The following is a 24,131-nucleotide window of genomic DNA, read 5'->3' on the forward strand; positions in this document are numbered from 1 at the left end:
TTAGTCCCATTGGGTAGGGGGTTCCAAGGTTCGGGAGTAATGATGTTGAGGGAATGGTGATACATTTTCAAGTTAGAATGCTGTCTGACTTGAAGGAGAACTTGCAGCGGATAATATTTCCATGCTCTTGTCCATCTTGGCAGTAGATTCCACAAGTTTGGGTGGGGGGAACTTCGTTCATTAAGCAGCCATCTTGAGATTTTAGTTGGTACTCATCGCTTCACAGTTGGCTCTCGGCGAGGAAAGTGTATGATAGAATAGTAGAAATGTAACTTCAATGGAATTTTTTTCTTAAGCCTGAAGTTTTTACTTCATGTTTTCATCTTGCAGTTTACCTTTAGTTCTTATCTCCCATGCTCTTTCTCATGTTGTCTTTGTCTTTGATTGGCAGATGAAGTGGTTCTGAAATTTGAGGAAGCTCAAGTGAGAGCACGTAACCTGGTGTACGATTCTCTGCCGGTCATCATCCATGGCAACGGGCCCACCAAGGTAGGGACGGGGCTGAGGTTGTGATATTTACTACTGATCTGAAGGCCATTTGGTCTCTCTGGTGTAAGTCTAGCATCTTCATCTGTGGCATCCAATTATTAATATGTTTAGACTTTTTCTATAGGTTATTTATTGTCCATGACTAAGATGAAGGCAGTGCGACTAGAGATTGAACTCATTGTCACTGGGGACAGTACTGAAATAGGAAGCGTACCATGCAGATAGTTTATCTTCTGCTCTCTACTAAACCTCCCAGACGACCACAACCTTGTCATTGGGTTTGGAGGCTTGTGCGCCTCAAAGACCCAGAAAGCTACATGGAGTCGGGGCTTCATGTGTTGCAACATTTTGGTCGGGTCACCCCACGCCAAACAGGTCAAAGGGTAGAGGCCAGACTAAGAGTGGTCCACCGGTCCTCCAGGTTTGGGGTTCAACTCAGACTGGTAAAGCAAAATTGTTACGGAAACAGCAATGACGAAAACTTCTACATTTAAGTGTGAAGGTATTCCTGAGTCTCCACCTGGGACTTGCATGACTGATGGGAGTGAAAACCGAGGGGAAGCTACTGACATGATGAAGGAAACCCTGACCACTGCCAGAGATGGAGGACCTTCATTGCTGCCCTAAGTGCAGGTGGCGTAAGGGGCAGTAAGTTTCTACCAGAGAGAAAGTGAGAGCAGAAGATTAATACATCATTTAACTGGGGAAAAAATGCCTGACAAACTTTAGATTATTAAAGATCTGGCTCCAAATGGATTACTCTAGTGGGGAATAGAAACTTGGATGACAGGAAAGGTACTAGTCTTCACAAAATAATGCCACTGGACTGCTGAGCAATAAATAATGCTCCAACCTTTGAAAAGGAGATGGAATTATTCCAGTGAACCATAGACAATATATTTGGCTTAATTATTTTCAGAAGATAACACAACAAAACACCTAAAGAAAGAGAATGTGTTAAACAATGATCGTGTCTGATTTCCAAATGGAGGATCTTGGATATAAATAAGGTTGAAAGAGTACAGAGAAAACTGACAAGGATGTTGCCGGGTCTGGAGGACCTGAATTATATGGAAAGATTGAATAGATGAGGACTTTATTCCTTGGAACGAAGAAAGTTGAGAGAAGATTCGATAGAGGTGTTCAAAATTGAGGGGTGTAGATAAGGTAAATGCAAGCAGGCTTTATCCACTGAGGTTGGATGGGGCTATAACTGGAGGTCATGGGTGAAAAGGGAAAAGTTTAAGGGGAACATAAGGGAAAACGTCTTCATGCAGAAGGCCACGAGAGTGTGGAATGAGCTTGCAGTGCAAGTGGTGCTTGGATCAGTGTGTGTGTGGATGGTAGGGGTAGGGAGGACTGTGGTCCAGGTGTAAGTCGATGGGAGTAGGCAGTTTAAATGGCTCAGCACAGACTAGATGGGCCAAAGGGCCTGCTTCTGTGCTGTACTTATCTATGACTCTATAAATAACTTCATTAGATATCCATAGAATAATAGCACAGACTAGACTAGTGCAGAGGATTTGATATATTTGGACGTTTAGAATTGCACAAAAGGAGTAACATATGGGAAATTTACCAGGTTGGGAATCATGAGCTGGGTAGTGGAACGTTGTGAAGGATGGCTCCCGAAACTTCTCAGACTTGTGGAGTCAGAAGTAGTGCCACATTCTATCTGTCTAAGCAACACTGATACACTGTAGATAATTTAGACGAGGATTGAGGATATAGGGGTCAAGGTTTTCAGATAATAAATTAGGATTAAAGTATAATTAGTAATTAGAAAGAGCCACGAAAAGTAGGAGGATTGTTAAATGGGTGAATCAATGCTAAGTGTAGCCCTTTTATAGTGAAATAGTTCATTTTAGTCGGACATCTTTGGACAAAAGATAAATGGGACTGATTTTTCAAAGAACCAAGTACAGGTCTGAGTTGGTGAATGAGCTCTCTCCTTCTTGCAAGATCTGTGTAATTCTATAAATGATAGCAGTAACTTCCCTATCTCTCGATTTTCTGTCATATATCTTTGCAGTGTTTCTTTACTTTGTTCAAATTTTGAGTTTATTGTCGTTCAACGATAAACACATTATACTGTTAAACGAAACAGCACTCCTCCGGATCAAGGTGCCCAACACACAACGTGTAGCTCACACACCATACATAATATCAATACAAATAAATTAACAAATAATAAATAAGATATATTCCAGAAGATTGACATTTAGACGAGATTGGCATTGATGCAATTAACTAATGATGTCTGTTTCTTCCTCTTTGTTCTCTCATTTACTGTTTCTGTCATTTTCTCTGGCAGTCATTTACCCTCTATTATTCCTTATCTGCTCCTTGCCCTGATGCACTCACTCTGTTCCTTTCGCTTTCACTCTTTCTTTTTCTTTCACTCTTTCTTTTTCTTTCACTCTTTCTTTTTCTTTCTCTCTTTTTCTTTCACTCTTTTTCTTTCACTCTTTCTTTTTCTTTCACTCTCTTTTTCTTTCACTTTTTCTTTCACTCTTTTTCTTTCACTCTTTCTTTTTCTTTCACTCTCTTTTTCTTTCTTTTCCTTTCAATCTCTTTCTTTTTCTTTCACTGTGTCTTTTACTTTCTCTCTGTTGCCAATTCACTGGGATGTCACTGTTCCTGCCTGTCGTTCAGGCACTCTCCCCACACCTCTCACTTGCTCATTTGCTCTGTCCTTCTCAGACTATTTTTAATTGTTTTTTTTTACATTTAAGATGCAGCTGAACTATTTAGGGAACTACATTCCGAAGGTTTGGACCTTTGAAACTGGCTGCACAGAATGTGATAAAGACAACATAAGTTTGCCAGAAAAGGTGAGGTTTTTGGAGGGCTGGTGTACAAGGTAAGGGGCATTATGTAATGTGCTGTTCTTGTACTAGTAATGTGGAACATTGCTTATTCACACAACCTTTAATGCATTTTGGCTGTCAATCCCTTACTGGCCTGGAGAAGGAGCTGCTGAGCTATATTCTTGAATTGCTGCTGTCCTGGTGAAGGCAGTTCCTGAGTTTAGGCCCAGTGATGAAGAAGGCCAGCAATTTATTTCCCATGTTAAAATGGTGTGCAACTTGGTCGAGAGCCTACAAGGAGTGGTGTTCTCAGGCACCTGTTGACCTTGTCCTTGCTGGTCGAGGTTGTCGGTCTGAACGTGCCAACAGAGTAGCTGGCCCGATTTATTTCAAGTGGCTCAAATGGTTCCGTTTATTATCAGAGAAAGTCTACAATACGCAACCTGAAATGCTTGTCTTCACAGATATCCGCGACAAACAGAGAAACCCCAAAAGGATGACTGACGGAAAAGCATTAGAACCTCAAAGCCCTCTCTCTCCACTCCCCCTGCACTAGCAAGGGGCGAGGATCGGCATCTTCCCCTCCCACACGTTTCACCAAAAAATTGTCAGTGCCCGCCACCCACCAAGCAACAGCAAAGCATCCAAAGACAGACCGTGATCTGCAGTCAAGAGAAATTATTGTTCATCTGGCAGTTTGACCCACTCTCCTTCCCCCTCCCGAGGTGAGGGAGGGAACTATTTGTGTGCATGGGCTCCTGCTGCAAAAAGCCAGCTGGGACAAAGAATATTTCCCCCACTTCATTGTATCCACTTTGCTCGGTCCAGAGCCTGATCACATAAAATCAAACCCAGAACAGAACACTTAGTGCTCTGACCTTGTACCCTGGTGTCCTGACACGCACTTGGGACCAGCAGGCCAGTTTGTCAACTATTTTGAAACTTTGTGACCAATTCTGTGACTTTTCTCCTGTTTTTATTCAGGGCAACAAATTTCCCACTGTCCTCGTTGGGATCTTCATTGAGCAGCCCACTCCCTTTGTAGGGGATTTCTTTGAGCGTTTAGCGAACTTGAACTTCCCAAAGGAAAACCTTCAAATCTTCATCCACAATACAGTGAGTGTGGGTGCGGCAGGGATAAAGGGAGGCTGGAATGAGCGGATGAGGGTTGTGGGTGGTCTGGATGGGTGGCTGTACTGACTTATCTTTTAGTTAGTTACTCTACTGCCAGTGCCTATGAACTGCTAGAGCAAGATTAGTTCCAGAACACTTTCAAATAGAGGCCAGTGAAGGCGACTGATATCCTAATGAGTTCAAAGTCTGACCTTTAGGAGAAATAACTAGAGTAGGGTTGTCTGATTTTGATTTGTTCTGAGACATTCTTTCCTTGTTAATAGCAACCTGAGTATGAGAAGTATGTGTGGCAGTTCGTAGAGGAATATGGGATCAAGTATCAGAATGTGAAAGTGATTGGCCCAGAGGAGGAGATTGGCAATGCAGATGCTCGCAACATGGGACTGTGAGTAACAAACAGTGTGGGGAGAAACCCAGAGTCTTGTGCCCTTTAGGATTTGAAGGCTGTCTACTCAGGCCTGGCTCCAGAAGCCCAAACCCGCGTCCAGACTATCGTGCACGCCGCCAAACGCGTCCTCTGTTCTGAGCGAGTGAGGCACTCGAGGTACTGACTTTTCAAAGTGATGTCTCGCTGAGGCTCTGCCTGCCTTCTCAAGCAGATGCAATTAATTTTCGAGCTCTTTGGAAACGATAGAAATTTTCCTCACTGTCCTGGGACGTGCTTATCCAACACATGTTCTGAATATTTTTGGTTTGATGTTTCCAAGAACACGCCTTGGACAAATTTGCTGCTATGCTTCCCATACGACATTAACGCTTATGCACCCTGACGTAAGCCGGTAGTCCAAAGGTTACTTGGGATGTGTCAGAATCATTTTAGGGGCTATGGAAGTGTGAATTTTTTTGTGGCAAGTTTTACCCTAACTGTGCACAAGTGAATGAGAGAGTACTTATTTCCTTGGGGCATGAATCTGTGTGATTTGTTGGTTTATGTGTATATGTAGGTGTGTGTGTTTGCATGGTATTACTGGATGGACGTCTTCATTTGTGTCCTTTTGTACATGTGTTGAATGGAAGATGTTTGAAATCAGCTGAAAGGCAACAAGCTGCAGAGGCCAGGAATCAGGAATGCAACAGGAAAGTGCTGGAAGAACTTCAGTTATTAGCAAAGTATGTATGCAGTACGCAACTCTGAGATTCTTCTTCAGATAGCCACCAAACAAAGAAAAAACATGGAAGCCAGTTCAGAGAGAAACAGTGAGCTCAGCCCCCCCAGACGAAAAAGGATGGCAACACGACCATCAACCCTAAACCACCCACCCCTGCACGAAATACAACAAGAACATCAACCCCCAACACACACGCGCACACACACACACACACACACACACACACACACACACACACACACACAACCCCCCCCCCCCCCGAGAAAGAATGGCCACAAACACAGAATATAAAGTCTGTAAGACTGGAAAAAACAAGTCTATACTTAGCAGGTCAGGCAACCTTTGTGAAGAGGCAAAAAAACAACAGAGGAGGTTTTGGAGGCCCACAGCTTAGAGGACAAGTCCAATTCTCTAAATTGGAAAGAAGTCATGAGCGAATTGTTGTTTCACCTACAGGTACATGGGGATCCCTAGATGGTGGGAAGTGAAGGACACGTGTGGCTTCTCATGTAGATGCAAGGAAAGTGGCTAGGTGTTTACCAGGTCATCATTAGAGGGAATGGTTGCTCAGGCACTGAAGTGGAAGGGGGAGGGCAAGGGAGTGGCATTTTGTTAAGAGAGGTGGACATAATTGAGGAATTTCTGTTGGACGTGGAGGCTGTTAGGATAAAGGGTGTGGACCAGGGAAGGAGAGAAGGGGGGGGGGTATGAATAAGTGAAAGCTGAAACAACAATGACAGAAATAAAGCTGCAGTTAAGGAAGAATGTTCTTAAAGTGATGTTCATGGGTTCAATGTCCATTTCAGAATCTGAAGGCAGATGGGAAGAAGCCGTTCCTGAATCGCTTAGTGCATACCTTCAGACTTCTGTAGCTCCTTCCTGATAGTATCAATGAGAAGAGGGTATGTCCTGGGTGATGGGGGTCCTTGATATGGACGCTGTCTTTCTGAGACACCACTCCTTGGAAGATGATTCACGTTTTCTGCTTTTCTTGTTATCAATGTTGTGTTTGAACATGATGTTCCAACTGTGCAAAGTGGAATTGCAATTTGCCCAGTAGATATTATAAATAACTGTGATTATTTCCCTGTCTCCCTCAGTGATATGTGCCGTCAAGATGTGATATGTGATTATTACTTCAGTGTTGACATCGAAGTTGTGCTGCAGAACCGTGACATCCTGAAGCTTCTTATTGAACAGAACAGGTCAGGTCAAACTTTTCGCAATCTTTATCTGTTCCAGGAAGGCTCCAAATTAAAGATGTTATCCTTCAGATTGAAGTACCTGATTTTATTGCTTATCTAGTCTACCAAACCATATTTTAAATAATTTTGAGAGTCAATAAAACTGTATAATGGCCAATTTCAAATTTCTGAAAATGAAGCTTTAGATACAACTTTATAGTCCTCAAAATTCTGTTGCAGCAAAGTATGTGGAAATATTAACGGAGAATACCAAAGGGAAAAAAAAAGGTGTCAGTAAATTCAAGATATTTAATTCTCATAATTAGAAGACTGGAATACAGAGGCAGAGGATACAATGCCAAGGATCCTGCCTTAGAAATTACATACAGGTTATGCAAAGAGTGTAAACTAAATATACCAGAATGATACCAGGGCTCCGAGGGTTATAATTCGGTTTGGAACCTAGAGGGTCAAAGACTAAATATAGATTGTTTTTGGAATTAATTGGTGAGGAAGAAAGAGTAGAAGTTTCATTGGTAGGGAATCTAGGAGATGAGACATTACGAAGTCAGAAGGAAAGTTAAGAAGCCAACCTTCAAACAAAAGATAGTGGGAGTGTGGGATTCTCATTTTAAAAAAAATGATGCTTATTAAAAATATGAACCGAGAAGAATTTTGCCAGATTGTCATAATAAGGAACATATCCAAGAAGTACTAACATCAGGATCTGCCAAGACCATACAGAATAGTGCAAGAAACTGTTGGAAAGCAACTCTGGGACTTCTCAGAATTATTTGGAATTCTGATTATTTTGCTATCGGTCTTTTTGATCTGAGATAATGATAAATAGGTTTATATTCCATGGAATAGTGGTGAATTGACAAACATCTGAAAACTTGAACCTTAACCAGATGAAGCAGATTAATAATGAATTGATTTATAAACACAGAACATTCAGATTAAATTAGTAAAGAATCACAAGCCATATTTCCTTAGATGCAGGAAATTATTTAAACCAAAAGCTGAGGAATTCTAAACCTGTTCCGGTGCAGAAGTGGTTGTCCTCATTATAATTGTCACTGGCAATTTTGGACTTTGCAGATCAATACTGGCTCCACTGGTCAGTCGTCGCAAGAAGCTGTGGTCTAACTTCTGGGGGGCAATGAGCGTTGACGGATATTATGCCCGGTCAGAAGATTATGTGGATATTGTTGATCGGCGGAGAATGTGAGCATCATCTTTTCAACTTGTATTCAGATTCTGCACACTCTCATACAACTTGCCTTTTGTTAACTAACTTGTGAATGGTCCAGAGTGACTCCTTTCCACATGTGTCTTTGTTCACAACATCTGCTTCGTGTACATTAGTTGTAAATTGGGTAATATTTTGTTTTCATAGAATGAATTTAATAATGGATCCATAAGACATAGGAACAGAAATGGACCACTTGGCCCGTCAAGCTTGCTTCACCATTCAGTCATGGCTTATTCATTTTTCCTCTCAACTTCACTCCTGCCTTCTCCCTGTAATTTTTCCCACTCTTACTAATGAAGAACCTATCAACGTCTGTTTAAGTATACCCAAAAGTCTTGGCCTCCACAGCTGTCTGTGGCAATCAATTACAGATTACCACCCTCTGGCTAAGTAAATTCCTCCTCATCTCTGTTCTAAAGGGACAAATTTGTATTCTGAGCCCTCAGGTCCTAGACTCCACCACAACAGGAAACATCCTCTCCACGTCCACTCTATCTAGGCCTTTCAATATTTGGTAGGTTCAAATGAGATCCTCCACTCAATCTTCTAAACTCCAGGGAACATGGGCCCAGAATCATCAACCACTTTTCATCCGATAACCCTTTTGTTCTCAAGGTAATTCTTCTAAATGTCCACTGGACCCTCTCCAATACTAGCACATCCTTTCTTAGATATGGGGTCCAAAGCGGCTCACCGTACTCCAAATGCAGTCTGGCCGATACCTTATAAAGTCTCAGCATTATGTCCTTGGTTTTTAAACTCCAGTTCACTGGATATGAATGCTAACATTGCTTTGGCCTTCATTGTTACCGACTCAACCTGCAAGTTAACCTTTAGGGAATCTTGCACCCCCAAGTCCCTCTGCCGATCCAATTTCTGAATTCACTCCTCATTTGGAAAATAGACTATGCTTTTATTCCTTCTACCAAAGTGCATGACTGTGCATTTCAACACACTGTATTCTACCTGTCAGCTCTTTGCCCGTTCCCTTAATCTGTCCAAGTCCTTTTGCAGACTCCCTGCTTTTTCAACACTACTCACCCCTCCACCTATCTTCGTATCATCTGCAAATTGTCCTCAAAGCTATCAATTCCATCACCCAGATCATTAACATACCGTGCCTTGTAAAAAGCATTCAGCCCCCAACTCTGTTCACATATATCAGTACCATAAACTCGGGATTTTGATCGACTTAGCTGATCATTTTTATTAGTGAATCACATGCTCCTTTTTTTTCACAGTTGGGCCCAAAAAACGGAAAATTGTAAAGCATGAAAAACTAAAAATTCAAAAACTGAAATGTCAGCAGTTCAGAAGTATTCATCCCCCTCTGTTCAGTACTTAGTTGAGTTCAGTTATTACCGCCAGTGGTCTTTTTGGATAAGTCTCTATTTGCTTTGCACAACGTGATGGAGCAAGATTTTCCCACTCTTCCTTGCAAAGTTGTTCAAACTGAGCCAGGTTAGTTGGGGAACGGCAGTGCACAGCAATCTTGAGGTTGTGCCAGAGATGTTTGATCAGATTAAGATCAGGACACTCGGTCTTCTTCATTTGAAGCCACTCCATGACTGGTCTGGCAGTGTGCTTTGAGTCATTGTCCTGCTGAAAGATGAACTTCCTCCCCGGTTTGTTTTCTGGCAGAGGCTAGCAGGTTCTTATCCAGGATCCCTCTGTATTTAGCAGCATTCATCTTCCCATCAATCCTGACCAGATTTCCAGTCCAGGCATCTCCACAGCATGATGCCTCCTCTACCATTCTCTACAGCAGGAATTATGTTACCTGGCTGATGCACAGTATTAGACTTATGTCACATGTACTGCTTAGTGCTGAGGCCAAAATGTTCCACTTTAGTCTCATACAACCACAAAACCTTCTTCCACATCTTTACAGTATCTTCTAAGTGATGGGTTTTTTTTTTAGCCAGAGCTTCTTCCTTGCCACTCCTCCGTAATTACCCTTTTTTTGTGCAAGGCCTTAGAGATTGTGAGCTATGAACTTCATCTCCAGTTGTAGCCACTGACTTCTATTGCTCACTCAGAGTGACTGTTGGTGTCACAGTCGCCTCTCTTACAAGTGCCACTCTTCTCCAGTGACTAAGTTTAGAGGGGTGGCCTGACCTAGGCAGTTTGGTCATGGTTTCCCACTTCTCCCACTTTTTCCACAATGGACTGTACTGAGCTCTGAGGTATGTTCAGTGCCTTTGAGATGGTCTTGTACCCTTCCTAGGATTTGTGCTTCTCTTTTATCGTTTCCCTGACTTGCCTTGAATGCTCTTTTGTCCTCATTTTGGTTTGTTTTGTTGAAAATCTACCATAATGTTGGACCTTCCAGAGAGAGGGTATTTATTCAGGTGATCCTCCAATTTTCTGCATCAACAAAGTGGCTGAGTTAGTAAGGTAATATACAGTGTTGTGCCTGAGGAAAGTTAGCATAGTAATTCAAATGGGATGTGTCCTTTGTAAGCCTCGGAAATTTGGTTTTTAATTCTTAGCAAATTGTTAACCGGTTTTGCAATTTTTCTTTTGATTTGACATGATGCACAATGTTTTGTAGATTAGCTCAAAATATCCTACTTCAAAATATATTAAATTTAGAAAATAAGACAGTAAAATGTGAAAATAGTTGTGGGGGCTGAATACTTCTTCAATGCAGTCTATAATCTGAAAGGTAATGGAGTCAACACTGACCCCTGTGGAATACCGCTAGCCACCAGACACCAACTAGAAAATGCTCCATTTATTCCCACTCTTTGCCTTCTGCCTGTCATCTTTACATGTTCTCTTGTTTAGCAGTCTCCCATGTGGCACCTTGTCAAAAGCCTTCTTAATCCAAGTTAACAACATCCTCTGACACTGTCCATCCTGCCTGTTATTTCCTCAAAGAATTCCAACAGATTTGTCAGATATGATTTCCCCTTAAGGAAACCAAGCTGACTTCGGCCTATAATGTCATGTGCCTCTAAGCACTTTTCTAGTTATATTGGTCCAGTGAGGAAGGGATTTGGAGGGAATTGACCCAACTGTAAACTGATCCACAAAAAAGTTACCATGAAATTGTGAGCAAAGTATTTGTCCATGTAAAGTCCCAAGTGGAGTCACGCTAATAACATTCTACTCTCATTCTTAGTTTGGTAAAAACACCCACCTTGTCCTGCGACTGGCTCTGTGTGAGGCGGTAACACTTGATGTGCAGTAGTTTCTAGTTTTCTGCAGTATGAGTGCAAGAAAGTAGATTTAGGATGCACATCAGCCATGAATTCAAGGTTTAGTAGATACAATGGGCTCCCTGTTTCTATGTTCCTTTATTTAACTTGTCCAAGAAAGTTTGCATTGCAGCTGGAATGAATCCAATCTGAGTGTTCCTCTTTGAACAAAGACCTAGTGCTTTCCCGACGTAGATGACATACAAGCCTGTTCTCAGGATGCCAGCTGGGTACGGGTGACGATTTTAGCCAATGTTTCATTGACAAACTCCATCACCTTCATCAAGGGTGATGCCCGGGCACCTCTAGTTCAGTGATAGACATACTCAACTCCCGTCATCTGTCACTCCTGATTGATTACTCCTCAGCAGGTTTCTGCTGTCCCACCTTGTTTAAGATTGTATTCCAGTTCTTACTTAGAGTGCGACATTTGTCTTTTTTAAAATTCTTATTCTCTGGTCTTATTTCAGTGGCTTCCTTTACCAGGTGGTTCCAAAAGCCACTGGCACGGTGCAGTAGTTTTTGTGCCGTTGAAGTTAATCCTGTGTCGTTGCTATGTAATGTTCTGCTACTGCCGATTTCTTCAGGTAATCCAAGCGGATGCACCTCCTGTGCTCCTTACCTCCACGGTGCTCCCCGTCTGCACTCTTTGAGTTTGGCAGAGGAATATTCTTACCTCGGGATCCTGGGCTGGTTTGTAACCCAGGTTCCAGTGGAGAACAGATGTTTGGACACGCCCTGCATGGCAATTTTGCTACCGAGCAATGGAACAGTTTCCTTGCGGGGCAACCACGAACCCCTCAAAAGCACTGTTGCCCATCTCCGAGGCTCCGGGCATGCACGGTGCCAAACTGGAACTGATGTAGGATACGATGCTTGTGCTCTTCTCTGTGTGGACTGCAAGCTGCAACTGTGTAGAATTTAAATTGCTTCCTTGTGGTGTTTTCTATGTAGAGGTGTGTGGAATGTCCCCTATATCTCCAGCGTGTACCTGATCCAGGGCACCTTGCTCCGGACAGATTTGACTGATGAAGATCTTTATCACAGCAAGAAGCTGGACACAGACATGGCTTTCTGTCACAACATCAGAGAGCAGGTGAGAGTCCCAGCTTACCACAGCAACGAGAATTTCCTTCCTTACCAAGAATGATGAAGCTGCAAGAATGTAACAGATGATAATTGATGCTGTGATTGCTGATGAAGTGTATGACGTTTTGATACCCCTCAGTTTCGATATTAATCCACTCGTTGTTTCTTCAGGGAATCTTCATGTATGTCACCAACAGGCACGAGTTTGGACACATTCTCTCTGTGGCAAACTGTCACACTGGTAACCTCCACAACGACCTCTGGCAGATCTCTGAAAACCAACAGGTACATTAATGGGAGGGACTCGAAGAAAGAGAGTTTGGCAGGGCACAGACATTTGACTTTCGTATGGATTAATGGGACTGGCTGGTGAATGTTGTGGCTGGTTTAATATTGATGCCCCATAAATTGTGGGCCTGAGTCCTTAAGATCAGTAACTTTTGGCGTGGGTAGTTGGTTTCCAGCAGGCCCTGTTGTTGAGAGAAATGGGGAACAAGCGTATGGAACTTGTGGCTACTTGTAGAACAGGGCCACAGAGAAAGAAACAATAGTTTGGAGCATTGAGCTGTAATTATTGTAGTATTTAGGTAATTTGTTTTTAAAGATAAAATTTAAAATGAATTTTGTGGAAATGCATCTTCCTCCTGCGTTAGTTTTGGACAGATGTGCTCATGATGTAGCCGCATACCAAGAGCACACTGACCTAGGTCAGTAAATGTCAGGAGAAGGAACAATGAACAGGACATAGGAGACATGGTGTCGCTTTCACGTCTCTCTCTCTCTCTCTGTTACGTTGCAGGATTGGGAGGAAAAGTACATCCATCCCAATTGGAGCAAAATCTTCAGAGAGAAAATCTTCTTACAGGTAAGAAGACTGAAGTTTTTGCTAAATGTGGTATAAGGAGTCCAAATTGGGAACTCTTCCCATTCCAATTAAGGTGATAAAGTAATTGGAAGCTACTGACACTATGAAGGAAGCCATGTACACTGACAGAGATAGAAGACCTTCATTGCTGGAGTTGGGGGTGGGGGGTTGGGGGGGAGAGAGAAGGAAAAAAAAGTAACTGTGAAGTGTGATCTCCTCTGGAGAAACTGAGTTCAGTGTAAGTCACTGTCCCCCATCTGCTCCAACATTGACACTTCACATCTTCTCCTACCTCCAGTTTATCACGTTGCAAATAGTATCATTCTGGTCTTCATAAAATTCAGTACGGCATGATGATAGTGTGCAAAGCTTTGGGTGGAGCAGTAGTCTCCAACAGCATGTGTTATAGTTAACCTGTGTAGTACTGGGTTTACATTCCAACATTGAAGAGACTTTGCCCTGCGAATATCAAATGCTGAATAGCCATTGATATTCCACATGTTTTGGAATCCATGCGCATGGTAATGTGGAAGTTGCAGCAAGGCAAGGGTTAAAATAATTTGCAAGCAAGGGTAGTACACAAATAATGTGCAGTCGACAGCGGCATAGATTTGAAGAGCATAGCTTCCCTTTGCTTGGGGCCAGAAAATTTTGACGTATCAGGGATGTAAAATGAAGGATCCTAGAATGAAACTTGCTTTTCTAATTCCGAAATATTATTAGTGTTTAGCATGTAGATTTTACGGGTTAGTTAAATCGGTGTTATTGTAGTGTGATTATGCAAATAAAGATTTTAACCACAAGGTTATCAATTTGTCAATATCTGTATCCAACTAGTCAATTGCTGTGTAAAAATGGCATTTCTTTGATCAAACATTTAGTGACGTGGGCCGCGTGATTCCCCTCGTGCACATGCAAATAAAGTGTGATTGAGGAACGAATGCGTGTTTTTTTCAAGAGTCCGGTTAATCACCGATGACAGTAGCACAATCAGGTTTTATATCACTGGCGTACATCATGAAATTTGGTGTCCCTGCAACAGCAGTACTTTGCCATACATGATAATAGAGGGAAAAATGTGAATTATAATAAGTATATATAATATTAAGTAGTTAAATGAAATAAGTAGCGCAAACATAAAAATAAAGAAAAAGTAGTGAGGTAGTGTTCATGGGTTGAATGTCCATTGAGAAATCAGGTTGCAGAGGGGAAGAAGCGGTTTCTGAATCATTGAGCTTCAGGCTTCTGTACTTCCATTGAGAAAAGGACATGTCCTGGGGGTCCTTAATACTGGATGCCACCTTTTTGAAGCACCGCTCCTTGGAAATGTTCTGGATACTACGGAGGCTAGTGCCCCAGATGGAGCTGACTAAGTTTACAACTTTCTACAGCTTATTTTGATCCTATGCAGTCGCCCTCCCCCCCCGCCCCCACCGCCCCTATATCAGCCAGTTGGAATGCTCTCCACGGTACATCGGTAGAAATTTGAGTGTCTTTAGTGGCAAACCAAATCTCCTCAAACCCTTAGTTAAATATAGCCGCCTTTGTAGCTGCATCAATATGTTGGGCCCAGAATAGATCCTCAGAGATATTGATACCCAGGAACTTGAAATTACTCACTCTTTCCACTTCTGATCTCTTTATGAGGATTGTTGTGTGTTCTGTTTCTGAAGTCCACAATTTGGCCTTACTGACGCTAATGGCAAGGTTGTTGCTGTGACACCACTCAACTAGCTGATCTGTCTCACTCCTGTACACCCTCTCATCACTATCTCAGATTCTGCCAACAATAGTTATGTCATCAGCAACTTTATAGATGGCATTTGAGCTATGCCCAGTCACACAGTCATGGGTGTAAATACTCTAGCTACAATAAAGTCTTGTCAATACTGTCCGGCTCCGTACCGTAGTGAAGATAGGATTAATAAATGGGTGATGGAGTGGGTGCCGTGGGCATGAGGATACATTCACCTGTATGGTACAGATTCAAGGCAGTACACTTGTTTTGTGATGTTTTACAGCCTTGTCCAGATGTTTACTGGTTCCCTATTTTTACTGAACGAGCCTGCGATGACCTCGTTGAGGAGATGGAAAATTATGGGCAATGGTCAACTGGAGGCAATGAGGTGAGTGGACCAGCAATCAAGGATGAGGTGACTGTGAGTATCTGAACGTGACTCCGAAATGTTCCCAATGTCATTTTCTTCTCTGTCTCAGGACATACGTATTCAGGGTGGATATGAAAATGTGCCAACAATCGACATCCACATGAATCAGATTGGATATGAGAAACAATGGCAGAGGTTTTTAAGAGAATACATTGCACCTTTAACAGAAAGGTTCTACCCAGGATACTACACGAAGGTCAGTTTTACTGCCCTATTGTGGTCCTCCTTTTGGGTTGGGTGCTTGTTTGCTGCTCCAATACTTGGTGACATTGCCGTCAGAGTCCCATCTGTTTAAATGCAGAAGGCAACCACGTTACCGGATATTGACTGTCAAGTTGAGATCTGCAACTGAAAGTAGGGGTGCAGAAGAGGTTGGAGCTGCAGCACAGGGATCGCAGATGGTGGGGGTGGAGGGGAGATTACAGAGAGTAGGAGGAATAAGATCAAAAGTGTGCAAGCAGTGTTGAAAATGTTAACACTGACATCTTGTTGAACCTGGTACTAACAAACATGGCTAATGGGTGAGCAGACCTCAGTACAGTGGATAAACTGACATGTGGAGAGTGGAAGAGGGGAGGCTGGCCTGGGAGGATATTTGGAATATTCTGGAAATAAGAAGGATGAGATCAAGTTGCATCAAGAGAGCTGAGGCAGAGGCTGTCATGGAGGTGAAAGCGGGGGTAGTATTGTGGTCCAAAGTTAAGCTTAGATCAGATATTGACCTGGTTGCCATCTCTCTGCTTCAATCTGGTAGGCAGCTGGGACCTCCAACAAGGGATGACATTGTTGTAGGAATTGAAGTCAGTGGCTTTGGTCGTCATGGTATTCTTAACAGACAGACATACTTGATCCCGAGGGAAATTGGGTTTTGTTACAGCCGCTCCAACCAAGAATAGTGAAGAAATATAGCAATAAAAAAAACAGAAATAATTAAATAATAATAAGTTAATCATGCCAAGTGGAAATAAGTCCAGGACCAGCCTATTGGCTCAGAGTGTCTGACACTCCGAGGGAGGAGTTGTAAAGTTTGATGGCCACAGGCAGGAATGACTTCCTATGACGCTAAGTGTTACATCTCAGTGGAATGAGTCTCTGGCTGAATGTACTCCTGTGCCTAACCAGTACATTATGGAGTGGATGGGAGACATTGTCCAAGATGGCATGCAACTTGGACAGCATCCTCTTTTTAGACACCACAGTCAGAGAGTCCAGTTCCACCCCTACAACATCACTGGCGTTACGAATGAGTTTGTTGATTCTGTTGGTGTCTGCTACCCTCAGCCTGCTGCCCCAGCACACAACAGCAAACATGATAGCACTGGCCACCACAGCCTCGTAGAACATCCTCAGCATCGTCCGGCAGATGTTAAAAGACCTCAGTCTCCTCAGGAAATAGAGACGGCTCTGACCTTCTTGTAGACAGCCTCAGTGTTCTTTGACCAGTCCAGTTTATTGTCCATTCGTATCCCCAGGTATTTGTAATCCTCCACCTTGTCCACATTGACCCCTTGGATGGAAACAGGGGTCACCGGTGCCTTAGCCCTCCTCAGGTCCACCACCAGCTCCTTAGTCTTTTTCACATAAAGCTGCAAATGATTCTGCTCGCACCATGTAACAAAGTTTCCCACCGTAGCCCTGTACTCAGCCTCATCTCCTCTGCTGATGCATCCAACTATGGCAGAGTCATCAGAAAACTTCTGAAGATGGCAAGACTCTGTGTTGTAGCTGAAGTCCGAGGTGTAGATGGTGAAGAGAAAGGGAGACAGGACAGTCCCCTGTGGAGTCCCAGTGCTGCTGACCACTCTGTCTGACACACAGTGTTGCAAGCGCACGTACTGTGGTCTGCCAGCCAGGTAATCAATAATCCATGACACCAGGGAAGCATCCACCTGCATCACTGTCAGCTTCTCACCCAGCAGAGCAGGGCAGATGGTGTTGAACTCACTGGAGAAGTCAAAAAACATGACCCTCACAGTGTTCGCCAGCTTGTCCAGGTGGGCGTAGACATGATTCAGCAGGTAGACGATGGCGTCCTCAACTCCTAGTCGGGTCTGACAGGTGTATTGGAGGGGTCTAAGTGTGGCCTAACCATAGGCCGGAGCTGCTGTAGAACAAGTCTCTCCAGGGTCTTCGTGATGGTCTTAGGGTTTAGGGTCTTAACCCTAAAGATGCTGTTTAGCTGCCAGTTCCATGGCCAGATTCAGGTGATTAGAAATGCCCAGGCCTACGTTGGAAAGGACATGTTAGTTTCAGAGGCTGTACTCTCTCTGTATTGGTTGGGATGGTGGGGATTGATAGGCATGAAGGTCTTGAATCCTCTTAAAGGAAGAAGAGACGTCAGGAGTTTAGTTGTGGGGGTTTAGATTGGAGAAGAAATATTGAGAGCTTTTGCATTGATAGGGCAGAAGGGATTGGGTGTGATAGAAAGCAGAATTGTGTCCAGAATTAGTTAATGGGCTGCAAATGGGAGATTGCAGAGTTTAACTCTTGTTAAACCCTGCACGGATTATGGAGGCGGGAATTCGGGAGTCAGGGATTGAAGGTTCAAGGTGGTAGACCTTGAGTAGATGCAGAGGTCGGCTAGTGATTTGGAGGGGGAAGGCTTGATTGCAGGAATGGTAGAAGGATGAAAGCTCTGTATGGAATTAAGTCCACCTTGTCTTAGATATGCCGGACAGTGGGACAATATCGTCCAAGCTCACCCTCCAGTTCTCCAGATGGAGCATTACATGGAGATTGACATATCCAATACATCTCTGATGTGGAGACAGAAAGGTGCTCTCACACAGAAATGGCCTAGGGTGACATGAAACAACTTGGTAGTGGTTGGGATTAATGATTGAATTTCTAGGCAGGCATGCTTTCAGGTGTTGCAGAGGGGAGGCATGTGGGAACAGGCATAATATTAAAAGCTTCTTGGAAAGCAGATTGATAAGTGGCCTCTGCAGATGACACGGCATCACCAGCCTTAATGATAAAGCCTGCCTGAAGCTTTAAACATAGTGATGGCAATAAGTGAGGGGGTACCTGTTCCAGGAAAGCCTGGGATTGTCAAGTCAGTCAGCAACCAAGGGTATGAACTGCAGAACGGAGGCAGGGACATACAAATCTGTTTAAAGTTCCCGATCGTCCTCTTAAATGGTGTTTGTTTATAAATCTTGACTGTTGGACTGACTAACGTGCAGCAAAATAATTTCATTTTCAGTCTGCCTGTGACCCTAATTTTCCTTATCGGACATTTTACATACAGGCTGGGATGTTGAGGCCCAAGTTGAAAAAAATATATCAGGTGTTTTAATCATAAAATGCCTGATCTAGCCAGCCGTTTCTTCAAAATTTTTAGAACTAGAGAGAAAATAGTTGATAAGAAATGGAAGAAGCATTTCAATGCTGTTGTGGCTTTTCATTCTGGTTTTCTACTGTGGGTCAAGAGGTTCATTTTCAATCATCTGGGACACCCAATCAGTTAAAAGAATGATCAAAATCTCTTCTATATATCTATGCACACACGGGGTTTTTTTCTGTTTCCCAAGTGTATCTAAAGAGTGGTGATCTTCTGACCTCCCCAATAGCTCTGATGGAAAGTACCTGTGAACTTGGTTGGACTCAATTCTGGTGCCTTGTGCATGGATGATTGTAGTTTGTCAACATTCTCAGCACTGGAATAGAGAGCAGAGGAGAGAGAGAGAGAACATCTGTGAATCTGGCCAAAAAAAGACAGTGGGAAAGTAGTTGTTAAAATAATAAAGGAATTTATGGCCAGACTATTCCAGATTAGTAATACACTGAACAAGTAAATTAATAAACTTGCGATTAGGGACAGAGACCAAAAGGACTCAATAAAAGCCTATTATAAATTAAGTATAAAACTGTTATAACTGATGATTGTTGTCGCCATGGTTACTAATGTTGGTTTTGTTTCTTCCATGTTAAACTTTTGCTCTCAGGCCAACTCGTTTCTGAACTTTGTAGTGAGATACAAACCTGAGGAGCAGCCCTCGCTTGAACCCCACCATGATGCCTCAACCTTCACTGTTAACGTAGCTCTAAACAGGGCAGGAGTTGATTATGAGGTAAAACCAGTTCAGTCTCACTGGAATACATCAGGAGGAGTTGCCTGAGATGCTAGAGGAACCTGAGACCTAGGTACAGGAGAGGTGCAAGGCCTGGGCTGTCATGACAATGGAGATAACTGAGGCCCAGGTGCAGACACGACCTGGGAGCACAGGGCTTTGTAAGATGAGATTTAGTTCTTTCTACCCAGTACCTGCTCTTTAATGAATGCTGCATGATATTGCTTCACACCCCTCTTCTTTCTTGCAGGCGTTGTTTGACCTGGCCTTTGTAGTTAGATATAAACCTGATGAACAGCCATCTTTAATGCCACATCATGATGCTTCTACTTTTACTGTAAACATTGCACTCAACAAGGTTGGAGTTGACTATCAGGTAAGTTGTAAGTCGATGCTAGGGATGGACCAATCTGATTCACTCTGTACAAGTAAGGAGCATGTGTCACGGATTGCTCTACAGGAGCCTGCACTAGGACTTGAAGCATGGCTCTGAAATTTACACTGACATTTATTGTGTGGCTCCCTGCAAAATTCTCAAATCAGTGTTAAACTGATTCTCCCTCTTTGTTCTGGTCTTGCATGTTTAACTTTCCAAGGATGTGTTTGAGCTGTGGAATGTACCAAATTCAACAAGCGCATGGTTTTCTTAATCATTAATGTTCAGTGAGGACTGATGTTTGATTGTTCAACTAATGAGTGTCTTTACTACACTGGGAAAGCTAAGGACATGTCATGATTCAGGCCCATTAAAGGTTTAATGCTGGTGAACAGTCAATTGATAATGCATACTTCTTGATTTTCATAGGTAATTGTTAACATTTATTTGTGACACCCTCAATCTTCCTCACAGGGCTAACTGACTCACAACTTCTGTAACCAACTATGATTTTTTTTTGATGTTGGGTTCTGACCTGGAATGTGTCTGTGCAGCCACATATGTTATCTGTGAAAATAGCATTGTTTTGTGACCTTTTTTTACTTGTAATGTGCATTCAATTGCAGAGCTTCCTCTTCCATCCAGTTCTGCCCTTTTTCTGCCCTCTTCCATCTCCTACCACAATCCAAGTGGACTAAAGTTGATCAGATGAACTTTGCCCTTCTCCCAAGATGATACAGATTGTGAAGACTGAAAGGAATAAAGTATTGCTGGTTTTCATTCCAATATTAACAACTGTTATTTGATTTAGAATAGTTATGAAGCTGACTTTTGCCTTTCGAAGGAGGATGACGAGAGACCCCAGCTGTGATCTGTCCATATGACCCTTGGTGTGTCTCTGTCATTGTACCTGAACTTTGGGATGGCCCTCTAATTTTTCTTCCAAGTTAACTGAGGGATTACTGCAGGCAAATAATGTGGCCACTTCCCTTCACTATATGACACTCCAGGTTAAAAAAGAAAAGAAGCAGGGAAAAAAGGATGAGGTTCGCTTCTGTGAGCCAGAAGACAAAGACTTCTAAACTGAAGGTTAACTCCTCCATGTTACTTTGGAAATTGATGATCTGTTTAATAACTTATTTATAAGGACACTTTTCAATGTCAATGTTTTATAGCTTTTGGAAACTGCAAGTATCTGAAATATGAAGAGGGAATGAGCTGAGTTCATCTTTGGGTGTTATTGTTTTAGAGAAAGCCAACATTGTTCAGCTGACCTTTCCATGAATTTTCACCACATGCTGGGAAGAAGTTCAGCTACTAATTGATATTTCTACAGCTGATCAAATATCACTGATCCTTCTTTAAGGAGAAATTTGACTCTCAAGGTGGAATTACTATTCACTTCTAATTTAGACCAGTGTAGCTGAAGATCCTGCCTCCTTTCAGCCAACTATTTCCTACATTACCATTTGTACCCTTGGATATCTGTTCATGATTATTGTTAATTTATTAACTGTCTACATTTTTGAGATTAATTGAATTGAGGGTCCAAATACACATTTCCTCAGGTTTTCCTCTTGCTATTTGATTTCAGCCAGTTAGACTGCATCCAGATTTTATTTTGGCCTGTCCTGTGTTACTTACAGAACTAACTGTGAGTGTACAAGTTAGTTCTGTAAGGTTTTGCCTGTACGTTTTACTGTGTGTACACTGTGTACCACAGGACTGATTGTCCTAGCAGTGTATAACAGGAGTGAGCACTGGTATATTTCTTGTTATATTTCCTTATCCCCGTCTGCAACCAAGGTACTTTAACAGTACCACACACAAAATGCTGGTGGAATGCAGCAGGCCAGGCAGCATCTATAGGAAGAAGTACTACTCCTGACGAAGGGACTCGGCCCGAAACATCGACTGTACTTCTTCCTATAGATGCTGCTTGGCCTGCTGCGTTCCACCAGCATTTTGTGTGTTTGCATTTTGTGCTTGAATTTACAGCATCTGCAGATTTCCTCGTGTTTACTTTAATAGTACCCCAGTTTCAGTGACACCCGATCATTGTGCATTTTGCATTCGTTCTTAAGTGGTAGATGTTGCTATTAAAACTAACGATCATTCTGTCTTTTACAGGGAGGTGGCTGCAGGTTCCTCAGGTATAACTGTTCCATTCAAGCTCCTCGGAAGGGCTGGGCCCTCATGCACCCAGGAAGACTGACTCATTACCATGAGGGCCTTCCAACCACCAGTGGAACACGATACATTGCTGTCTCTTTTGTTGACCCTTAAAGTGCTTAGCGTCTGATTGCATGCAGTGGAAGCTGTTACAATGTCAGTTTGCAACAAACTTCAACCTATTGTTCTTTAAGATATTACAGCATGGACAGTTCACGTCCCTACTCTGTATATAATGGTTAATAAATTTCTCTAGGTGCTATGTTATAAGGGGTAGTTACATGCAGGTGCACTTGCCAGTTGTGCAAGTCCAGATCAGAATAATCAAATCCCAGGAAAATGACACATAACACAGATATAGGGGTCTACATCCTATAGTAACCTGACAGTATATGATAAGACCATAAGATATAGGAGCAGAATTAGGCTATTTGACCCATCGAGTCTGCTCTGCCATTTCATCATGGCTGATCCAATTTTTCTGTCGTCCAGTCTCCTGCCTTCTCCCCATATCCCTCCATGCCCTGACCAATCAAGGATCTTGGATTAAGATCAATGAAGTGGGAATTTTGGAGTCCACCACATCCGATTACTTATCATAGGGGTGGTAACCAGGAAATCCTGGAGCTATGAGATGACTCCATCCATTTATAACCATAGAGTGTGTAATTGTGGAGCCTGGGCCCATGCCATCGTATGATCAGTGAGTTCCTAACTTGGGGTATCCTGGAGGTATACAACTCCACCGTCCTATCATAACCAGAGGATATTAAATAGCAATTATGGAGGTATAGGCCATCTTTTGCATAGTAACTAGCAGATCTGAATCCAATAGATGCTGGAGGTACAGCTGCCATGACTCCATGCGATTTTGGTTTGAGTTGGGGGAGGGGAGGGATCAGTCAGATTCCAGCTGTGTGTCAGTCCTGGGTTTCAGTCTGTGCTGCTGAACCAGTGTGGTTGGAATGAAAGAGGAGTGAATATAACTGGGTGGACATGGCTTGACGGGATATCATTAGCTGTGGTATTTCAGTTTTCTGCTGATGTTTGTACTCTTACCATCCAGGGAGCAGCACCCCTAGAATTGGGATAGCAAACAAAAAGATTTGATTATCACGTTTTGCAGGAAGGGTTCGGCAGTGGATCTGCCTGCGCATTGCACTTACTTTGCAAATAACTGGTATCAAAGTTTGATTAAGCCAGTAGTACAAGAAATCATGAACTACCTCTTCACATAAATTTTGCAAGGATTACAAACATTGCCTCCTACAGCCACTGCTGCAATGTGTATAAAAGAAATAATTGCTTGTGAAATGAATGTTAGATGTGCATGGAGAAAGGCCAAGAAGTTAATCTGGTTCTCTTTCTGTATAAGCTGCCAAGCACCCTGTTAACAATCCATAATTAGAAGCTTTTTGGTGTTTACTGCCTCTAGATTCTCTGAACTATTGTTCAGCATTAATACGTTTTGAGAATATTTCAAGCATTGTGCATACACTATCAAATATTGTTTTTGCGTGCCGATCTCTAGCCTTGGCTTCATTTATTACAGTCAAAGACTTGTCAATCATTATTACCTTTTCTTCATTTTTGTTTCTGAAACCTCCCATCACAGAAATCAGTGGTTTTATCTCAAGCAGAAGATAAGTGTTGAAGGAATAGTTTCAGACTCCCGGCTTTGCACTAAAATGCCGGCACTGGTGTTCTGCTGTGCTGAGAGCTCCAGTATTCATTCATTAGCTGTGCTGGCAAAGCAGTTTGTGGGAGTTAGTAAGAGTTGTAACATCATTGGAAATCTTACAAATAAATGGAGACAGAGACAAATTGGATGGGGAAGCCATGAAGAGTGAAGGTGTTTGAACTCGTACAAACCAACAGTATTTAGGACTTCCCTCCTAATATCAGATTTTCTTGTTTCCATTTGTAGCGTATTTCAACTGAGACTTTTTACAGGATTGAAAAATGTAGGAGGCTTAAGCACCAGCCCTGGAAGTTGAAATTATCTGTCCTCAGCAGGCTATAAAAATTGGCCATGCACCCAAATCGCTGCAATAACGGAACCCTCTGAGGTTTAGGGCTAGAAGGTTCTTTCCAGGGAGATAAACAGATGGAAAGGAAAATCTGATAAATCGTGAGGCCCTAATCATCATTCATATAACGTCAAAATAAAAACTTTTATAGTAAAACATATTTGCTATTTATGT

The 24,131-nt window shown here is 42.6% G+C and overlaps 1 protein-coding gene across 5 annotated transcripts in view; it reads left to right on the forward strand.

The window, feature by feature from the left end:
* The window catches only part of plod1a (procollagen-lysine, 2-oxoglutarate 5-dioxygenase 1a), a 46,668-nt gene extending 23,174 nt beyond the window's left edge, over positions 1-23,494 (forward strand). The window contains exons 7-21 of one of the 5 annotated variants that reach the window (XR_009508217.1): positions 392-489; positions 3,225-3,323; positions 4,284-4,415; positions 4,697-4,818; positions 6,643-6,747; positions 7,828-7,953; positions 12,139-12,280; positions 12,445-12,558; positions 13,073-13,138; positions 15,160-15,264; positions 15,356-15,502; positions 19,254-19,379; positions 19,630-19,755; positions 20,382-20,844; positions 21,886-22,021. Coding sequence is in view for 3 of the 5 variants with exons in the window: in XM_059952050.1 (XP_059808033.1) it covers positions 392-489; positions 3,225-3,323; positions 4,284-4,415; positions 4,697-4,818; positions 6,643-6,747; positions 7,828-7,953; positions 12,139-12,280; positions 12,445-12,558; positions 13,073-13,138; positions 15,160-15,264; positions 15,356-15,502; positions 19,254-19,379; positions 19,630-19,755; positions 21,886-22,041 (1,664 nt within the window). In the remaining 2 variants the exon portion in view is untranslated. Of the gene's footprint in view, positions 1-391; positions 490-3,224; positions 3,324-4,283; positions 4,416-4,696; positions 4,819-6,642; positions 6,748-7,827; positions 7,954-12,138; positions 12,281-12,444; positions 12,559-13,072; positions 13,139-15,159; positions 15,265-15,355; positions 15,503-19,253; positions 19,380-19,629; positions 19,756-20,381; positions 20,845-21,885 lie in introns of all 5 variants that reach the window. The other 4 variants (XR_009508218.1, XM_059952050.1, XM_059952051.1 and 1 more) reach the window with 4 other exon arrangements.
* The last annotated feature ends 637 nt before the right edge of the window (positions 23,495-24,131 follow it).

Source organism: Hypanus sabinus, chromosome 27, assembly GCF_030144855.1.
Source record: "Hypanus sabinus isolate sHypSab1 chromosome 27, sHypSab1.hap1, whole genome shotgun sequence".
Lineage (NCBI taxonomy): Eukaryota > Metazoa > Chordata > Chondrichthyes > Myliobatiformes > Dasyatidae > Hypanus > Hypanus sabinus.